This window comes from Embiotoca jacksoni, unplaced genomic scaffold (assembly GCF_022577435.1).
Source record: "Embiotoca jacksoni isolate LCO1_2020_lvr unplaced genomic scaffold, fEmbJac1.0.p SCAF_83, whole genome shotgun sequence".
Taxonomy (NCBI): Eukaryota; Metazoa; Chordata; class Actinopteri; family Embiotocidae; genus Embiotoca; species Embiotoca jacksoni.
In genome coordinates this window covers 343,577-363,971 of record NW_027185440.1, presented here as the reverse complement: position 1 = coordinate 363,971, position 20,395 = coordinate 343,577, and the positions used below count along the sequence as shown (strand labels likewise).

The 20,395-nt window shown below is 42.1% G+C and overlaps 1 protein-coding gene across 2 annotated transcripts; it reads left to right on the top strand.

Annotated features, from left to right (window-relative positions):
- The first annotated feature begins 242 nt into the window (after nt 1–242).
- Nucleotides 243–18,735, top strand: ccdc18 (coiled-coil domain containing 18). Of its 2 annotated transcripts, XM_069139565.1 has the most exons (26): nt 243–791; nt 1,268–1,472; nt 1,867–2,028; nt 2,322–2,428; nt 2,754–2,882; nt 3,144–3,240; nt 3,352–3,473; nt 3,663–3,942; nt 4,162–4,249; nt 4,689–4,906; nt 5,261–5,371; nt 5,543–5,674; nt 6,256–6,390; nt 6,488–6,565; nt 6,730–6,846; nt 6,929–7,096; nt 8,878–9,020; nt 9,658–9,821; nt 10,025–10,238; nt 11,948–12,047; nt 12,161–12,298; nt 14,795–14,935; nt 15,350–15,487; nt 15,993–16,436; nt 16,968–17,690; nt 18,485–18,735. In XM_069139565.1, the coding sequence occupies exons 1-25, from the start codon at nt 691–693 to the stop codon at nt 17,670–17,672; spliced, it is 4,437 nt and encodes a 1,478-aa protein (XP_068995666.1). In that variant the 5' UTR covers nt 243–690; the 3' UTR covers nt 17,673–17,690; nt 18,485–18,735. The 2 variants fall into 2 exon arrangements, with proteins under 2 accessions (XP_068995666.1, XP_068995667.1); XM_069139566.1 differs by lacking the exon at nt 1,268–1,472 and having other exon boundaries at nt 709–791.
- The last annotated feature ends 1,660 nt before the right edge of the window (nt 18,736–20,395 follow it).

Below are 20,395 nucleotides of genomic sequence, written 5' to 3'. Positions count from 1 at the left end.
GTGAAATTAGAAATAAATGAACAGGTTTTTTTTTTTTAATACCCAAATAAAAACAAAAACAAAAACACTGACTCTGGTTATCATAATACATCAATAAAAGGGTTAACTGCCATTCTACGCGCCGCTGTTCCCGGCAACCGTCATTGACAACCCCCTCCACCAATCAGTTCACAGACAGCTTCGTGTCATCCAATCACAGCGTACGTTGCTAGAATGTGGGCGGAGACTAAAAATTACAAACTGTTCTGGATACCTTACACTTTATACTCCGTCTACACTCGGTGACCCGAAAAGATTTGTTATGGTTAAAGTTACGAATACGTCCTTTGTGATTTTTTTTTTTTTTTTTTTTATAACGTCGGATGCAAAAAAACGTAAACGCTGAATGTTGGTAGTTTGGTAGCTTTTGCCGCAAAAAGCATCGATAATGTTAACGTTAACTAGCTAGCTTACCTGTTGATCCAGACAGCTTCTGTGTTTACATTTAGCATTTAGCATCAGTGTTCTGCTGTAACCACAGATACTAAAACATAATATGTTGAGGACTTTTTATTTTCCTTTTCGACTTTTTAAACTTTTCACACACGTTTGAAATGAAATGTCGCCCGAGTGAGTGAAAGCGAACCTCAGCACGACAAGAGGACTCGTTGATGGACGTTATCTGAAGATCGGTACGTGTTCATCAGTCTGATGTGTGAGGACGAGGAGAAGTTGACCAAAGACCTGCTCAGTTTGAGGAGTCTGCTTCGACTGACGGAGCTCAGCCTGCGAAGTGTGGGGAAGAAACTGAGGTGAGGTAACGTTAAGGACGTGAACGCGGTCTGAATGTGGACCATACCACATCACGTACCTCGGGGTTTTTTGTTGTTTGTTTTTTCATGTAGTCGGTGTGAGAAAAAAAACTACTCAAGAGGCTGGATTCAAAATCAAACATATCGGACATTTATTCTTGCAAAGAAGGAGCAAAATACATGTGCACTCAAAGAGAGGATGGCCAGCGTCTCTCCTCCTTAGGGCAGCTTTTATACAGTGTGACAAACAGTTGACAGTCACCCCCCTTCCCCCTATCTGCTTTCATATGGTGATACTGAGTTGGTTGTAGGTCACAAGATAAGGACACAAGGGGAGTTGTAAATTAGATGGCCGAAAATAAAACAGAAGAAACTTTCCGGAGCCACATAAGATGAAACGATCTTATTTTCTTTCCATCGGTTGGTGTGATGCTGTATTTGATCCTTCCCTTCTCCTCTCTTGGTTCCCTCACCAGTCCCCACGAGAGTCAGTCAGAGGATGGGGATGACGAGTGTGTTCATCAGAGTCCTGATCGACTAAACTTACAAGAACCTCATACATCTGATGTTCCTGTGCCCCAGTCAGGCTGTGTTTGCCAGGAGAGGCCTCTCGCCGAGAGGGCGGAGAGAGGTTCTGCTGCTGGCAGTCTCAGCCCACACTCATCCAGCCCGTCCAGCTTAGTGAGTAAAACACTAAGATACAGACGTCCAGATATACTTTACACCCCCCCCCCCTGTCACGTTACCTCGTGTTACATACTGTGTATGCAACTCTACGAAACTAGGCGTAGTTCCCTCTACAATAAATAGATAAATGAATTAAACCACCTTTGCAGGACGTCCGATTGAGTTTTACTTTCATATGGGGTAATTGTACAAGTAGTACGTTTTTGAGGATGTAAATGCTTTGAGGCTGTATGATCTGTGCAGCAGTATGAACGTGTTGGAAAAACAAATGTTGTGTCTCCACCTCCGCTCCATTTTACAGTAATCTGTAATGATGGTAATTTCAAGTTTGGTATCACCATAAATAAAAAACCTCTCATGCCCACCTGTGTCCTCCCCTTGTACTCAGTCTGCCTCATTCAAGGCCCAGGAAGTAGAGATGGAGTCTGTTTCCTCAAGGAAGAAGAGGGGCTGCGTGAGGCAGGAGAACGCCCATCTGGCCATGCAGGATGAGCAGCTCATCAATGACATCGATGCAATGCGGTATGAATTGGCTGTCTCAAAGTCTCAGGTATGACGCTCATCCCTACACAGATGATTTGTTTGCAAACAAATTCTGTAAACGTAAAAGACTGTGACTTGTGCTGCATCTTTCTGTGCTGCAGATGACTACAGTGTGAAATCAGTGTTCTTTTATTTAGTGTCTTGTTGAAACAATAAGACAAAAGCACTAGTCGCTTCACTTGAAATGTCAAGAGATTACAATCAGATAATCAAAATGATCAAAAAATGATCAAAAAATGGTTAATGTAAACTAAGAGAAAGTGCATGGAATACAAGTGCTGTGCGTGTTTTCTTTTACAGGTCCGCCTCAGAGGCTCCAGAGCTGGTGTTAACAACAATGTGGCAGTCATGAGTGAACAGATTGGTCAGCTTGAGGCTGAGCTGGAGGCTCAGGCCAAAGAACTGAAGTAACTATATGACCATAAAGGTCTTTAAATGTTGCTAATTAAATTACTTTAATGTGGCGGTCGCATGCCAATGTATATCCACTGCATATCCAATGTACACTGAAGTGGTGTTAAGATTATGTAATGTGCTATGGAATTCACTTAGTCATAAAACTTTAATTGTCTGGAGACTTTTGGTGTAACTTCTGTTGCCAGTGCTCCTACTGGGGCAGGCTTAATTGGGTGCTTTAATGATTTACACATTACCTTACACATTTTACTTCAAACTGTTACATCAATTTTAGCATTATTGTTGTAACAAGTGGTCATTGTCTGTGTTTCCCAGGGCAACACAGCTGAGAGCAGAGTGTTGTCAGGAAGAAGCAGTTCTCAGTGACACTGTGGTGGCGGCACTTACTGAAGAGCTGAACACGGTCAGAGAAGAGTTGGACAACAAGACAGCACTGGGGAAACGGTGATGCCATATGTCTAGGCTTGGCCTCTTTACATGATTTAATTTCATTGAAGTACAGTTTACAGCATGGATAATACCATGACCACTTATGAAAGTAGCCTTATAAATAATATGTAAACATTTGTAGTTCAATTAAATGTAGGGATTACTTGAGTATCAAATCCTTTCATTTTGTTATCCCATGTGTAATTTATGTTCATGACCGGAAGGAGTTATTTTACTGTATTTTACTGACTGTATGTTTGACATCATCCCACACAGTGCTGAGCAACAAAGGAACCAAGCACTTGAAAATGCAGAGCAACTCAAAGAAGCCCTCAAAGATTATAAGGCCACCTTCTCCATTAAACTTAAAAAGGTACATTTATATAAATATTTCTTAATTTCACCCAGAAATTTAATTTCTACCATGTTGGTAGAAATTAATTGATGCTAATAATGTGTTTTGATTTCTTTTCTTTTTTTTAAGGTGATGGAGAATGAGACCAAACTCAAAGAGAGTCTTATAGAGTGCGACAGAGAAAAAGAAGAGCTGGAAATGAAGTTTACTGTATTGGGGCGAGAAAAGACAGAGCAGAGCCAAACAATTAGGTATTAATATGAGATTGATTGTCTTTTTTCTCTGCACCTTCCCACGGGTTTCTTAATTATTGTATGTAGGAGTAAAAATGCAGAGAAGGATTTTGTAATTTATGACCTAATTTTCTCTTCAAAACAAGTTGCTTTGTTTTGCTGGGTAACATATTTAATAAACAGTGTTTTTCCTCGTCTGTCTCCCAGCCAGCTGAAGGAGGAGGTGAGGCAGGCCCAGTCCAAGGATGATGTCCTCCGATCCCAAATCGAAGAGGCCGGACGAATAGCCTCAAATCTGGAGCGGCAGCTCAAGGAGCGAGGTGCGGAGTGCAGGGAGATGAACTCACTGCGGAGGGAGCTGGAAGACCTGCGGACTCTGACTCGCACCCAGGAGCAGCAGGTGGCCCAGAGCCACAAAGAGGCTCAACAGAGCCAGGCGGAGCTGGCCAGCCTGGACGCCGTACTGGCACTGCTGCATCTGCGAGAGGTGGAGAGGCATTTATACACACACTCATGTTTGTGTTCCCGTGTCATGGGATTTTTGGACGTTTTCCACAATGTTTGAACCAAAGTTTTGTGGCATCCTCCGTTTATTTGTTTGCTCAAACCTGGACTTGGTGCTACAGTAGCTGTCCAAAACATATTTATCACTGATCCTGCACAGGGGATGCCGTGCTTACATGTGACTAATCATTTTTAACTTAAGAGTGCTGTGGGGCCAGTCTGTGCCGGTCCGTGTATGTTGCCCGCACTGGACTATAAAGGGACTGCACACCTGCTGAAACTGAAGACAGGTAGGCTGAAAAACTTGATGGATGCAACATTACATTGTTATCGCTGCCTATCAACAGATATGTAAGGTTTGTACTCATTTTGAAGAATATACATTTTCTGCATTTCCTTTCAATTATTTTCTACTCACTGACTATTCATCTTCAATCTTTTTTTTAGGTATATCATTTTTTGGTTATTTATCATTAAAGTATTTAGTTAGGATGAGAGACTCGTTCTTCATTCTTAATTGCACTCGAGGTATCTTGGTCGAACAGGCAAAAAAGATGGTCTAAATATTTAAAAACATTTGTACAGCATGGAAATTTAGATGTAATTGCATAGTCGGCAAGGTGGAAACAAGGCATTAGGCAGGTACCACGTACTTTTCATTAATATATAACATTAAAAAAAAAATGCAGCAATTCAGTCCCGTCTTTCACTTCCTCTGAATCCTTGCAGGTGAAGGCTACCAGCAGCTGCTGCGAGTGTTACAGCCGATGGAAGCAGAGCGGATGAAACAGAACAGCCTGATCGAGCAGCTGCAGGAGCGTCTGAGCAGAGCCCAGGAGGAGATCTCCTCGCTGCAGAGCTCCATGGCTCAAAGAGCCTCCCACTACCAGAGCATCCACACAGAGCTGCTGGACAAAGTCAGCCAAGCCACTGACACAGAGAAAGAGGTGACGCACTTTTCTTATCTCACATCATCTCTCTACTTTCTTAGATTTTTCTATTCACTTTTGGTTAATTTTGCATAAAATCTCAATGCTTCCTACTCCTTAACTGTTTTATTGTTTTGACGAAACAAATCAAATGGAAGTCAAAGATTTCAGAGTAGTATTGATCGATTACATAGAGCTATGTTGTGTTTGAATTTGTAGGTATCGCTCCACACCTTTCAACATTTGTGAACCATCAGATCTGAGGACATTTACAGTCAGTTTTACAAAGAAAGTTTGTATAGCATGAAAGGGATTTTCTTAAGGTTGTTCTGTCACATTTTGTGCCTTTTTTTCCCCTCTGTTTCATCTCAGTTAAAGAGAAAAAGTGCACGAGTTGCTGCGCTGGAGAAACAGTTACAAGAGAAAACCTCGGCCTACAGTCAGGCTGCCCTGAAGAACACACAGCTGGACAATCAGCTGCTGGTACAGCATGCACACACACACACACACACATACACACACACACACACACACACACACACACACACACACACACACACACACACTGACGTCCGCATGTTATTGTTGTCATGGTTCTTATTTTCTCCATAATAACTTCACCAGGAGAGTTTTTTTTCTTTTTTCTAATTACAGGAGAAGACCAGCTCACTGCAGCATTACCAATCACTGATGGCCAAAAAGCAAAGAGAGTACCAGCAGTCTTTGGAAAAGTGTAAACAGTCTCGATCCCATCAGTTCACGGAGCAACTACACAGAATCGAATTGGTGATCTGCAATTTAGTCTCACTTGCTGGCATCACAAGTATAATTTATCTCCATAATATTAAGTATGCTGCCACTAAAAGCTGTTGGGGGAGACAGGGATAGTTTTTGCTCTTCATTTGGAAAACTACACTTGTTGCAATTTTTTTGATGATATTACATGTTGGAAAAAATTACTCAGAGGCTTGGTTCAAAATCAAACACATCGGACATTTATTCTTGCAAGAAGGAGCAAATACATGAACACTCAAAGAGAGGTGTCCAGCATTGCTCCCAGATCTCCTCCGTAGGGCAGCTTTTATACAGTGTGACAAACAGTTGACAGTCACCCCCATTCCCTTTGTATCTGCTTTCGTATGTTAATATAGAGTTGGTTGTAGGTCACAAGATAAGGACACAGGAGAGTCATCAATTAGATGCGGAAAGTAAAACAAAAAGGAATCACTTGCAAATAAGAGAGAAAACAGAAGAGACTTTTCGGAGCCTGCTTGACAAAGAGACTTTCCGGAGCCACAATGCAAACAAGAGGAAGAGGCAAATCTTTTTTTCCATCACATGTAGTAATATTATTTTCTGTCGTGCAGTTGCAGTTGTCTATGGAAGAGGCTCAGTCCCGGGTGGTGCATATAGATCAGGAGTTGAGTTCAGTCCAGATGGAACGAGATGTGGCTCAGAAAGCAGCTCACCTGCTGCAGAGCTCGCTAGACCATCTCACACAGGTCAGGACACTCCTGAGGCACGTCAACCATCTGATACACATACAGTCCAAAGAATTTTCTTCATGGTTGGAAAACGTCCATCTTTGTCTGATTTCAGGAGAAGCAGGCTGAAGTACGACACAACGAGGAGTTGCTGCAGAGTTTCAAAGAGCAGGCAGCTCAGTCCGCCGCCAAGGTTTGTGCAAAGAACTGATGACCTAAAGCAGGACGAGTGTTCAGATTTTACTGTACAAAATCATCTCACACACAAGTCATGAATCCCACCCGATCCTTTACTACAGTTACCAGTGGCAGTGAATAAACAGTGTTCAACATCCGTGACTTGTGTTTATACATCAGGTGTCTGACCTCCAGTCGTCTCTGTCAGCATGTAGAGAAGAGCTGAACTTATATCTGCAGCAGATGCAGCAGGTGGAGAAGAACTATGAGACTGAGATGCAGAAGAACAATGACATGGTACAGTGCGAGACGCAGTGAAGCAGTCTGTCAAACTCGGATGCGAAGCCCAGCTCTCAGGTGTCTCTTCTCCCCTTTTCAGGTGTCCTCTCTGCAGGGGAAGCTCCGCTGCACCACCCTGGTGTCTCAGAGCTCCAGTGAACACAACCTGCAGCTGCAGCTGTCTCTGCAGCAGCAGCAGACCATGCTGACCGAGAGCATTGCTCGGGTTTCCGAGCTGGAGGAGAGCCAGAGCCAACTTCAGAAACAGGTAAAGCAGAAGCTCTAAAAAAACGTTCTCGGATGAATTCTTTTAATTCGGATGAATTCAACTTGACACGTTGCCTGCTATTGATTCAGCTGTTCTTGTACTTTGTATCCAAGATGGCGACAGTAACATGACCGCATTTGGATAGTTGTTAACAGATTTTTTTATTTAGAGCCACAACAATAAGTTGATTATTCGTTGACCGGATAAACAGAAAAAGAATCTGCAAATATTGGAATTTTGATTTTAAAAATGTTCAGCTATAAATACCAAACATAGTAACTTCAGCTCTAGTTAATGTTTTTATCTGCTCTCTACGACTGTAAACAGTATATCTTTAGGACTGTTGTTGTTGTTTTATCCCATTTTTCTCTCTTTTCTCTTAATATTTTAAGCTTGAGAAAGCGAGAGATTCTTTTTTAGCAATATGCATCTTTTAAGAACAGTATGAACTAAAATGATAAAGTTTTTAACTTGTTAGGCACTTCACACAGCAGTGTGTCGGTACTGTACTAACCAACTGTGCTGCTGTGTTGAATACAGTATTGAAACACAGATTTTCAGTCATTTATATGCCACAAATTAATAGTATCATGGTGAACCTGATACAACCTTTCCTAATTTACTTCATATAACTTGAAAACAATCTTTCACAATGGTCTTTTCCTGTTATTGAAGGGTTTGCAACAGTGCACACATACATATTTTTTGTCGGCTGCATTGTGGATTTTCTTATTTCTAACTATGACTAATGCAAAGATAAATTTACATTTATATTTTGTTTGAGCTAAAAGACCTGCTGTATACATTTCGGATGAGTAGCGTGTAGTCGGATCAGTTATCCTGTCTCAGTATTTTAATATATTTTCTGGCATTCGGAGCTTTTGTTTTGTTCGGGTTTAAAGCCTCAGCGCATGCCTAAATGAATTTTTGTGTGCTATATGTACTGCATATAGAAGATTTTCTGTTAGGAATCTTTTATAAGCTGACAGAAAACCAAAATCAGAAGGGTTTTTTATTTCCTTATGTGGAACCACCCATCCTCTGTGATCAAGTTTACTAATATCTGATGTATTGCTGCTTCAGTAGAAATCATTTCCACCTTTGATACTGCTAAAATTGCACCTCCAGTGATATCTCAATTTCATATAACAAAGTAAAATGAAGAAGTAAACACTGAGGAAGAAATCCACAGATAATTTAATACACTACTTATCTCAAATTAAAAAGAAGCTTCCTTCTTCTGAGCACATTGAAGTTTTATAAAACATGAGAAAAACAGAAGAACAACAAGAGCAGCAGACAAGGGAGACATACGTGTGAATGAACTCTGACATGTAACATGTACATTTACTTATAAACCCCTCATCTATCACAAACTGCACTCTGCTGCTTGAGGGGGAAAAGCAGTTTGAGCTTGTGATTCCATTTATAGTTCAGCACATTTGATTTGCTGGTTTGTCCTTCACAACAGACTCTGTTCAGTGAGTGGCCCGAGCCACTGAAGGACAACAACATGGGGCCTCTGTAGATGAAGGTCTGATCTGGATAGCAGACCACAACAGATGAGACTGCATCTGGTCAATAAGCTGTTCCGTCATTGTTTTGAGAAATAGATCAAAAACAAATATCAGAATTTCAGGTTCAGGTTTTATTTTTTTTTTTTTTTTTTTTTTTTTTTTTTTTTTTAATTGTATTCCCTACTTTACATTCCTTATGAGCTCTCTTGGTTTGCACTGTAGAACAGAAATATTATTGCATGTTCATTTTCTGTCTGTCTGTAGTTGTCCAGTCTGGAGCAGCAGCTGGAGCGATCGTGTGCGTCTCTGGAGGACGAAGTAAGGAACCGAGAGCAGGACGCCCAGATCAAAGACAAGGAGCTGCAGGAGCTGAAGCAGCAGAACACACAGCTGTCCGAGTCTGTCGGGTAACAACACCTGCACACACACATGGACACTTGTATTAAACCCTGAGTAATAGGAGTTAAGAGCGTTTTTACAAGTGTGCTCTTCCTCTGGACCTGCAGCAAATACAATGAAACACATCTGTTATGCGAGACAGTCTTATGATCGCACCACATCCCATTTGTCTTCAGGCTTGAAGCAGCCCTCCCCTACGGTCTGTGAATATGTGTGTATATAAAAAGGAGATCTTTCTGTTCCTGTACAAGCCAGAGAGATACAAGTCTGATAAAGTAGTTTCATTCTGCAGGCCTGCTGACTAGTTTAATTTTTGGGATTTGAGAATAGAAAAAGCATGTTGGGTTTTTAAATGTCCCATCTGAAGGCATGTTTGCCCGGCTTAGTTTAGCCTCTGTTACACTTCTGGAAAATTTCCCTTCTCTTTAATGCTACAATTGGAGCCATGCTAACACTGAGGTAAGGAAGCTATATTCAGTCAAATGTGAAAGAATTAATTGTGTACTCTGCTTAATGGTTGTGAAATGCCTGTTTCAGCAGGTTGTCAAAAAACAACTTTGCTTGCTTCAACGAAGACTTTTAAATTCTGTTTAAATGTATTGTTCATTGTTTATTTTATGCATTTATTTTATTTTCCTCCTGCAGCCATTACCAATCAGCGATGACAAAGTGTCAAGGAGAGCTGCTGTCTAAAGAGTCTGAGTTGGAGCATCTGAAGAAGGATGTGGCCATCAAGACCTCTCAGATCAGCTGCATGGACGAGAGCCTGCAACACATAGCGGGTCAACTCATCACCAAGAGTGACATGAGTAAGATGTGTGATTCCAGATTATTTTTTATTTTTTTTGCAGAGGAGAGACTGTTGTATTGTGAACTGAACACGCATTGCACTGTAATATCTCCTGAGTTGCATGTGATTGTTTCACAGTAACTCAACCCAGATTGTGAGGCTGAGCTGAACTCTCTGTCTTTGTTTCATCTGTCTTTTCTCGTCCCCCTCACCTCCTCGCAGTCATGGATCTGGAGGAGAAGCTCCATCGCTGCGAGACGGATCAGCTCAACTGCGTCCAGCAAGTCCAAATCCTGGAGGGGCAGTTGCATGCGGTGCAGAGAGAGCTGGCGGACACCTTGGAGCAGCTACAGGAGCTCAGGGACATTCTGCAGAGAACCCAAACCATTTCGGATGAGCGGCAAGCCTCAGTGCAAAAACTGACTGTCCGGCTTAGGTGAGGCTCCTGTGAAACAATCTTCCACACACGGTCACATGGGACAAGCCTCAAGTGGAGGAAACCTCCCTGAGCTGTGTTTCCAAGATAAAATTCTCCGCTGCATCCGAGTTGTCTGTGTTTGAAACAATATCCGTATTGTTTAATTGTAGCACAGACACTCCCAACAGACACACACACACTCATGAAACCTTGTGATTTCAGGGTCCTACCTGAAGTCTCACACTGTGTCCTGACTGTATTTTTATCACTGCTAATCTTTACTCTCGGATACAATAATAACTGGTGTGCACTTTTTACTTTTAAGATTTTATTATTTTAATTTCTGTTAGGTTATTTCTACGATGGAGTGTAACAGGGCCACATTAATGAAAAAAAATAATAAGAGGAGGATTTTTTTAATTTTTAAATTTTGCTTTCGAGAATAAAGTCAAAATTTTGAGAATGAAGTCAAACATTTTTTAAAAAGTCAAAATGAATGATAATTCCATAATAAAATTACATTTCAATATTGAAGTGCAATTATGAGAATAATCCAAACTATGCCATCTTGTATCACATACACAAAGTATGTGATACAAGATGCCTTGTGTAGATGAACTCGTGCAATTGTACTTCAGAATCGGTTTCAGTAAAAAGAAAATGATGTCTCCTTCAGCACATAAACACAGTATCAGGACTTTGGAGAGATTGTGCCTCAAATTGCGTCTGTTCAGAAGGAGAAACTACACGAACTTGGAAGAAGTGGCCGTATTTGTGAAGACAGAAATAGCTGGAAATGGACAGATGCAAGTGTATCGTTGGTTAAACGATACAAAGAGGATATGTTGTATCACAACAAAGCAAAGATCAAGTTGTTGGATCGTAATGTTGTTAAAGCTCAGGTGAACGCTGCATCTGTGGCGCAGGCATGACCGCAACAGAGATCCAAACAGGTTTCCTTCTCAACATTTAGACTTTTTTCTCAAAATGTTGATATGATTCTCAACATTTAGACTTTATTCTCAAATTTACAGCTTTATTCTCAAAAGCAAAATAATAATAAAAAAAAAACAACTCCTTCTTTAATTTTTTTTCTTTGATGTGACCCTAACACCCGTATATTTCCCTTAATCCTGGGTGGAGTGTTATTTGATTTGTTATGACTAATTTACACATATGCCTTGTGATGTAATATTTTCTGTTTAAAGTGCTGACACAGAAAAAAAACTGTGTATAATTAAATCCAATATGTTGTGTAACAGTGTACATCAAGCACACAACTGGTTGAACACTCATGAATGAACAACAGAAGAACAACACGATTCTACATGTTTCCGTTCATTAATATGAGTCACTGCATCACTCCTCAGATCTTCTTTAGTCTTACTGGAGTTCAGGGATAATGAAGAGCACATGCAGGGGTGTAATAGAAGATGGTTGATACAGAATTTAACAATAGTTGTCATGATATACAGACATGAGCCCCTTTAAACACAAGAAAGGCACTGAACTGAGTTCAGGTGCAGCTGTGCTCATGTTGTCGCTCACACCAAAGGTCAGTTTAAACATGTTCAATATACTCCTTCAGAAAGTTCTCGATTTGGGACGTGCAACAAATAATCTATATGATAATACCAGTGTTCCTCCTTCAGTTTTGACACATGAATTAGATAGATGTCCGATAACCTATTCAATAAAAATGTGTGTGTGTTTGTGTGACTTTCCAGTGAGACCCAGAGGGAGTTGGAGGAACGAACTCACGAGGTTTTAGACTTGGATAATGCCCTGAAGGAGAGACAGGGGGAGCTGCAACAGAGGGCAAAGCTGGTACAACACACAAACACGCACTACAACATATTTGATGTGGGTTTTATTTAATATGCCGAAAGCCCTCATCTCGTCTTAATTTTTCTCGCCCCTGGGCGTCCTGTCGTCCTCAGCTGGGCCAGCTGGATGTGGCCATCAGAGAGCGCAAGCAGGAGATGGACAGGAAGGTGGAGTCTCTGCGGCTGATCCTGGATGCCAAAGACAAAGAGCTGAGAGACACACAGAGGGCGCTCACGGACAGAAACATGAAGGTCAGCAGTGTTTAAATGTCTCACTGTGTCAGCCAGGTAAACTTTTTAGGGCCTGAGCACCGAGAATCGGTGCAAAAGCCCCATTGTTTTTCATAAAAATGTTCTCGTTCTTCTTCTTAGTTCTTACGTAAAGTGATTTTCCTATTTGGAGGCTTTATCATATTTGAAAACTCATTAAAGTGGACACACGTTTGTCTCCTGGCGAAAAATTTCATATTCTAGTGGAGTCGCGAGTGGGCGTGGCCAAACGGCTCGAGAGCGCCCCCTACAGAGATGCCCCGGCAGCCACATTTACCTAAATTCACCAAATCCGGTGGACACGTGTATCACACCTAGACGCACTAAAAAGTTACTTCGCACCGTTACGTCAACTCGACAGGAAGTCCACCATTTTGAATTTAGTTGCCATTTTGGGCGATTCTGACACGTTGTACTTTGTCGAGCTCCTTCGAGGGATTTTGTCGGACCGACTTGAATTTAGGTTCTATGGATAGAAAACATGTTTGGGATTAAATCTTCTTAAAATAATTTGTTTTCGTCGATGTGTGTGCCCGTGAGAGGCGGCCATTTTGAGGTCTCGCCATGAAACTACGAGTTGCTTTAAATCTTATGTACATGGACCGACCTTCTCCAAACATCACAGGTATGATAACAGCTCCGCCCTGAAGACCCCTGTGGGGTAATATTCGCTCATAGTCATAGCGCCCCCTGTTGGCCACTGGAAATGACACTTTTCATACTTTCACATTCTACGTCGAGCTGGTTGATCACATGAACCTAAAGTCGGGTCACAATAACCTAAACATGTAGTTGATGATATATTGAGACATTCGTTCGACTTTGTCAATGGGCGTCGCCGTAACGATGCGGCAAAGTTTGACGTCTCACCATGACAGAGGAAGTTGATGTTTAAGGTCAAAGGATGCTTGAAACCTCACGAAATGTGTCACATACATCCGGCGTGGTGAGAACATACATTATATACCTGTTTTGCGAGAAGCGGGGATATGCGGTCCATCGCGCGCTGCACGTCGGGGGGACGGCTTCGGGGAGACGACCTCTCACCCTGGGCAACTCCAGAAAAGGATAAAGTCCCGCCCCTCTCCGGGGGCTTGGTTCCAGAGCCAGTGCTGTGCGTGGAGGTGAGCCCAACTATATCTAGCTGGTACCACTCCACCTCCTGCACCAGCTCCAGCTCTTTCCCCGCTAGCGAGGTGACGTTCCACGTCCCTAGAGCAAGTCTAAGCTGCCGGCGATCGCCTCGCCCGGACCCCCGGCCCGGCCTGCCGCCCGGTATGCAATGCACCCGACCCCGATGCTCGTCCCCGCGGGTGGTGGGTCCACAAGGTGGCTGCTCCACGATGCTTCTTCGGGCTGAGCCCGACCACCAGACGCTCGCCGGCGAGCTCCCCTCTTGGGTCTGGCTCTGGGTGGGTGCCCTGGTTTCCCTGATCCGGGCGAGGTGGCTTCAGTCTGTGGACTGCTGTTCATCGGGGTCTGTGTGAGCCGCTCTTTGTCTGGGCTCTCACCTGAGACCAGTTTGCCTTGGGAGACCCTACCAGGGGCTGATGCCCTGGACAACATAGCTCCCAGGATCACTGAGCCACTCAAACCCCTCCACCACGTTAAGGTGGCGACTCACGGAGTACTTAATGTGTACTTAATGATACTGATGTTAGTGATAAGTGTTATAAGTGTTATCTGTACTGTACTTTGTTTGAAATGTATAACCTTTGGTACACTCGGTGTGCAGCTTTAAAGTGCACAATGAACATGAGTCACTGAGGACACAACACAACTGGATCAAGTTCAGTCAAGTTTACATCTTCTAATGTTTTTGTTTGATAAATAGATAAAAAAAAATGAATCACTGAAAAAATCTAATGTTATAAAATACAGTAAAAGTAAAACGTTTAATGACAAATCCTCTAGCGCTAGATAAACCGTCATCCTTTAATTGGATAGTGTGAAACTAAATAATCTCTTGGTTAACTTTATTCAAGGATTTAGGACTCACCCCTTTTTTTTTTACATTTCTCCTAACTCAGTCTGTTAGGAGCTTCTTGCAGCCGCAGGATGTTTTGTGTAGATGTCACAGCTTTAACACGAGATTTCAATATAAAGTGTGACGCTGATCAAAAACTGTCAGCGTCACAGCTTAATCCTGATTAAAAGAAAAGGGTTTACAAATGTTGGCTCACTTTGTGTTTGCATTTATTTTGTGTTGCAACTTCATTAAACTAACATAATTCGGGTGATAAAAAATATACATTAATTTTCATACCACCCAAGTTTTATATGGACCATTATCTGGTGTCAATTATGAAGAAGTCATTTGAAAACTCGGACAGGAGGCAATTTAAGAGATGTACAGATTTGGTTCAGATCAGTTTATAGAATTACTGAGTTCAAACACCTGAAATGAGCTGTATTGTGATTTAAATAATCAAACTGTGCTGATTTACACTCCTTTGTTTGTTTGTGTTTGTGGTGTAGGAGTCCCAGGAGTTCAGCCAGCAGCTGTGTGCGTCTCAGAAGAAACTTCAGACAGTACTGGAAGAGCTTGAGGAAAGTCGTCGTCACCGTGAGGCTCTGACCAGAGAGCTGGGCGCTACCAAGCTGCAGATCAAAGAGACGGTACAGTCAAAGCTCTATTTATTAATATTAATTCATGGATCACATTGAAATTATTCATCCATCGTATTAGCTATTCATACTTAGTCTCTTAGAGGGCCACAGAGGGGCTTGAACTTGCCTCAGCTGAAACTGGGTGGGGAGGCAGGCTGGTACACCCTGGGCAGGTTGGCAGTCAATCAAATGGTTGATACATGGACTGTTTTAAAACGTATTCATGAAACCGTATCTAATTAGATATAAAAAAAAAAAAATAAGATAGACAGAATGTAGGAAAAGTTCGACTTTGTTGAATTTTTCCAATCGGGTGTGTCCTATTAAACAAAGAGGAAATGACAGCACACCTGCGGCACTGTCACCAGCAGTAATTTGGCTGTGATGTGGTGTGTCCATACGTGCATGTGTGTGTCTTTGCAGGAGGCCCAGCTGTGCAGTGTGGATGAGGAACTGACACTGAAGGAGGCGCGCTGGCTGCAGTCGGATGCCGCTCTGCAGAGCATGGTCACCTCTTTGGAGCAGGAGCTGGAGCTGGAGAGGGAGCAGCACAGCAAGGAAGTTTGTAATCCCAGTTATAAGCTTTTATTTTGACACTGTAGTCTATCATAATAAAAAGACCACTTGTTCAGCAGAATTTAAGTATCAGTATGCTTTTCTTTTGTTTGTCTATTTAATAAAAGGTATTGGAGGTTTTCAGCCTCTGTGGTCATCACTGGTGTTCCTCATCATGTCTCCATCTGTCTGTTTTCTTTTCCTCTTTCTCAATGTTTTAAATGTTAATAATGTTGCATGAGTTCCTTATTTCTTCCATCTTCCATTTCACACACCTCATCTCTTTCACACACAGCTGACAGCATCTGAGTCCCTGCTAATGTTTTTTTTATGATGCTGTTAGTTTACTTATTTGTCCTGCTGCAACATTTGGGCTCTTTTAATATAGCAGAACACCATAAGGCAGTGTTATGGAAAAATATAAACACCTAAAGCTCATATTTTCGTTTCAGCTCAACGAGTGTTGTTTTAACCTCGCTGCTAACGAGTGTTGTTTTCCCTCCATTCTCAGCTGGAGTCTCTGCAGCAGACTCGAGGTCAGCTCCTCAAAGTCTCGGAGCAGATGTCCTCCACCATGCGCTCCGCCCAGGAGCAGCTCACCGGCAAACTTCAGCAGACCCAGACGCAGCTGGAAGAAGCCAAAGCTGACTGCGACCAGACCAAAGCCCTGCTGGAGCCAACTAAGATCGAGCTGGATCGCACACGCAACCAAGTCAGTCGCCTCCAAATGCAGCTAGAGCAGAGCCAGACCCAGCTCCTCCAGAGTAAAGCTCAGCTGGAGCAGAACAGGACACTGTATGAGCAGACCAGAGCCCAGAGCAGTCACCTACATGCCCAGCTGGAGCAGCTGACTGCAAAGTTCAATCAAAGCAGAGTCCAGGCTGCCCAGCTTCAGACTCAGCTGCACGCCTCTGAGAAGTCTGCGGAGACCTCCAACGATTCCCTGCTCATCAAGGTAGAGGGATTTTTCTTCAGTTAAGTTAAAAAAAATTATTCAGGTGGGGAAATTTGTCAGAAGCGGCTCAAGAGAAAAAAAAAGGCCGCTGGGAAATCCAAAACATAAATCTAAATACGGCACAAATAGGATAAAAGAAATGTTAAAAATGAATTATACAAATGTACAGGTGATATAAAGTAGACAGTATATTGTGTAGCACATTAATGATATAGAGGATTTGCTGTATGAATATATACAAGTATGTAATATAATATATACATAGGATATATACAGTGTACAGTATACTATAAAATGTAAGCAAAAATATATGTCATGTATAGTATGAAGAATATATGTTTTAGTAATAAACATGATATTAAATATGATATAATATAAAATGTATATATTATGAATATAAGTACCTGAGATGAAAAAAAAGTCGTGCAAAGCAGCTGTTATGTTGAAAGCTTCTATGACAGAGAAACAACATCATGTCACGCTGGTGTTAAACAGTCATTATTCTATTTTTGTGTTGTCATCTCCTGGCAGGAGTCCGAGGTGACTCGTCTCCAGGCCCGGCTCTCCAGTCTGGGACGAGCTGCTGACCGACAGAACCTGTACAATCACACACGCTCTCTCCCTGCTATGCACAAACTCACACACTCTCCTGAGCACTCCCTCTCTGCTCATTCCCCTCCTTCCTCAACCAAAAGTCTACAACCGACCACCCGCTCTCCTTCCCAACTTCCCCCTGAGCACCCACGCGCCCCAGCACACACACAAACACACTCTTACCTCCAGCCCACCTCAGCACTTCACCTGTCTGAGAGCAGCATGGACTCCTCCCTGGACCTGCCTCTGAGCCTGAAGGCCACACTGAAGGAGGTTTTGAGCAAGGAGCAGTGGGACTCCTCCTCACCGTCCATTTCCTCGTTCCCGGACACGGGGGACCACAGCTGGCAGGGCCTCAGCGCCACGGAGACCACAGCGGCCTCCGACCTCTCCTTCAACCCGCTCACATACATGCCGGACAAAGAAACTGAGGAAAACCCCGAAAAGGAGGCGACGTCGGGGAAGGAGGGAGAAGATGAGCCGCTCAGTGAGTCGGGGATGGAGTCCGTGAGCGGTCTGGTGGGTCAGGAGGGGGAGGTGGATATGTATTCACTGACAGGGATGCTGAGGTTTGTCAATCAGACGTTAGCCATGCAGGAGGATCCTTCTTTGTGGAGCTGCACACGGCTCTCGGAGACCTGACACCACCTCACACTCCAGGTAAAAACACGGCCGTTTAATCAGCAGAACATTAAATCTGCAAAGATTTGGATAATCTGTGAAGTTTTAAACCATTTCTAGCAGAATATTTTCTGAATGTCAAAAGTTTTGACTAGTATTTATCACTTTTTCTAATTTATGGACAAAATTACAATCACCTAAACTCCCAGTGTCTGCAAAAGTACATGTATATTTCCCTGCTTTGCTGCAACAACAGACTGAATACTTTTACACTCTCTAATTTGGTTCCATCTCCTCTATGTTTAATATTAAAAGTTTACAAGATGGACTTCAGTTTCAAATTCATCTGACATAATCATACATTTGATAGAGGTGAGATGTTTTCCTAGATAGATAGTATTTCTCTGCAACAGGAAATATTTACAGTTGTATTAGCTAACGTCATAATTAATGTTAGAAAAGAACATACTGAGTTCTTATGTATTAAAATGAAGCTAATTTGCTTCGTCGGGACCGTCTCTCTGATTTATCCAGATTCAGTTGACAATGCTGACGACAAAAACTAACGGCCGCCGAACTGTTGTCTTATTTGAACTCCTCGTTGTCAAACTGAAAATGTGTCGAAAGTAAAACTGATGAAACGAACTTGAGTTTGTTGTAACTTTTAAAGAAAACTGTTCGTTTAGGACCACATAACTCATGCTAAAATATGATTAAGAAAACAGGTTTTCAGAGCCATTAATGTAGAAATATATGGAATTTATTTACATGAAAAGGAGGTTCAGTAAAGAAAAGCTGAAATCGATGATACATGTTTGTTTTTCTCTTTCTAGGAAGACGTCAAGGAGGCTTCAGAGAAGAGAAGAGCTTTTTACATCCTTTGTGTGTCTGTGTAGATGTAATACAGTCCAGTTGAGGTGACCACTACTTTTCCAGTCAGTAAATGATCTACTGTGAGGATTCATCTAAATGTAGCATTTGTATTTCATGTTGTACCTTTTTTGGTTTGTTTTTTTAAACAAATATTTATATGTTTGTGCACAGTTTTAAAATAAATTACGTGAATTAAAGAGTTTGTAATGTAGACACTTGGTGATTCTGAGTTTCTCTCCAGAGAACTGAAGCCCTGCTTTCACTAGGTTCAGACGTTTCCATGCCGTTGGTGACGATGGGGTCTCGTTACCACAACAACCGGCTGTTTTCTGCCTTGGGAGAGGAATTTTTGGCTCGAGACCGTGGAGGAGATCATGCTGAATGTAATACAAACTCAGGCTGGTTAAATTGGATTTTGCATTCATGTGGTTACGTAATAAGAACATCAGAAATGTTTGGCCCTCAGAGAGTTTAGCGATTAGTTTAAAGCTATCAAGTTGGACTTTTAAATATAAAGGAATGTCTGTTACAGTCAAGCCCTCGCTAAAAAAAAAAACTTCATACAGTGCTGATTAAAAGTCTGTCACTGGCAGATATCTCTCTGCTGTATTTCACAGTTTTTACATCTGATGTCTGGTGAGATATTCCAGCGTCGGCCACATGAATGCAAACTGTGCGTGCTCTACGGGCACGGGGTGATCAACACGGACTTCTGCCGGATAACTTTTGGTTTCAGCCCTGTGCTAACTTGAATGGGGATAAAATGATAAAATCATGCAGCTGTTGTAGACTTTCCAGATGTTATTAAACCAAATGGATCAAATTCTGAATGCGAGTCAGAATACTCTAAAGCGAGGCGTTTAGATTAGATTAGACATTTAGCAGGGGCTGGTACGCCTTTGACTTCATTTAACAACCGCGACAGTAGCGACAGTGGGCCACAGGGGATCCGGTGACATATTCACATGGAGACATGGAGACAGCCTGGCTAGCTGTTTTCCCCTCTTTCCAGTTCATGGTAAACTAAGCCAACAAACTGCTCGCTAAAGCTTAATCTTTGGCAAGGAAGGAAATATTTTCCATAATATTGAACTATTCCTTTAATATTAAAGTACAACATCACTCAGATCAGATATGAAAATAAGAAAATAACAGAAGTAATAGACATTTATTTGAATCACCAAATACAGCTCTGAGGTGTGATCACTTGTCACACGAGGTCATATAAATAGAAACCGTTTGGTTTGACAGGAGGATGATCAGTATGCCGGTTTATTGCCCCCTCCTCACATGGAGGCGAGGAGGTGGAGGGAGGCAGCTGGCTATGTTTACATTTCCTCACCGCGGCCAGAGGAGTTATTGGAGGCTTCTCTTTGTGTTTGATAAAAGGTTTGTGTACGCTATTTACTGGAGACAAAGACTGCCAACAGTAAACCAACATGCCTGTCCTGCACTCTCATGTCGCCGTGCTGCGAGGTCTTCAATGACAGTTCAGGCTTTCTCATTTAGATGTATTTATCATCATCATCATCATCTCTGTCTTTCTGTTCTCTTTCTACTTTGCTAAGTGCTAATGATGTTAATACTCTTGTACAGAGGAAGTGGTTGAGTTAGTGGTAAATTGCGTGCGCAGTAGCTGAGCTCTAGTTCCTCAGTGGAAATTCTTAAGTATTGTACACGTTAAGTAATGTGTCTGTGCAACCGTCCGCATTATGTTTGCATCTGCATCCTTTTCCTTAAAAATGATCACTTCTCATTCTCTTGTGGAGTCAGCTGATTAGATTTCACACAGATGATAGCTGGGTTTAACACACATTCACGCTGACCTGCACCTGTAAGATAAAATCTTCTTTTTTTTTTTTTTTTTTTTA

Bases quoted from the DNA above. Each gene is read 5' to 3' on its own strand.
- ccdc18 (XM_069139565.1), top strand. From the start codon at position 691: ATGTGTGAGGACGAGGAGAAGTTGACCAAAGACCTGCTCAGTTTGAGG. The intron at 3,241-3,351 runs GTACATTTATAT...CTTTTTTTTAAG, and splicing joins TCTCCATTAAACTTAAAAAG to GTGATGGAGAATGAGACCAA. The intron at 16,437-16,967 runs GTAGAGGGATTT...ATCTCCTGGCAG, and splicing joins ACGATTCCCTGCTCATCAAG to GAGTCCGAGGTGACTCGTCT.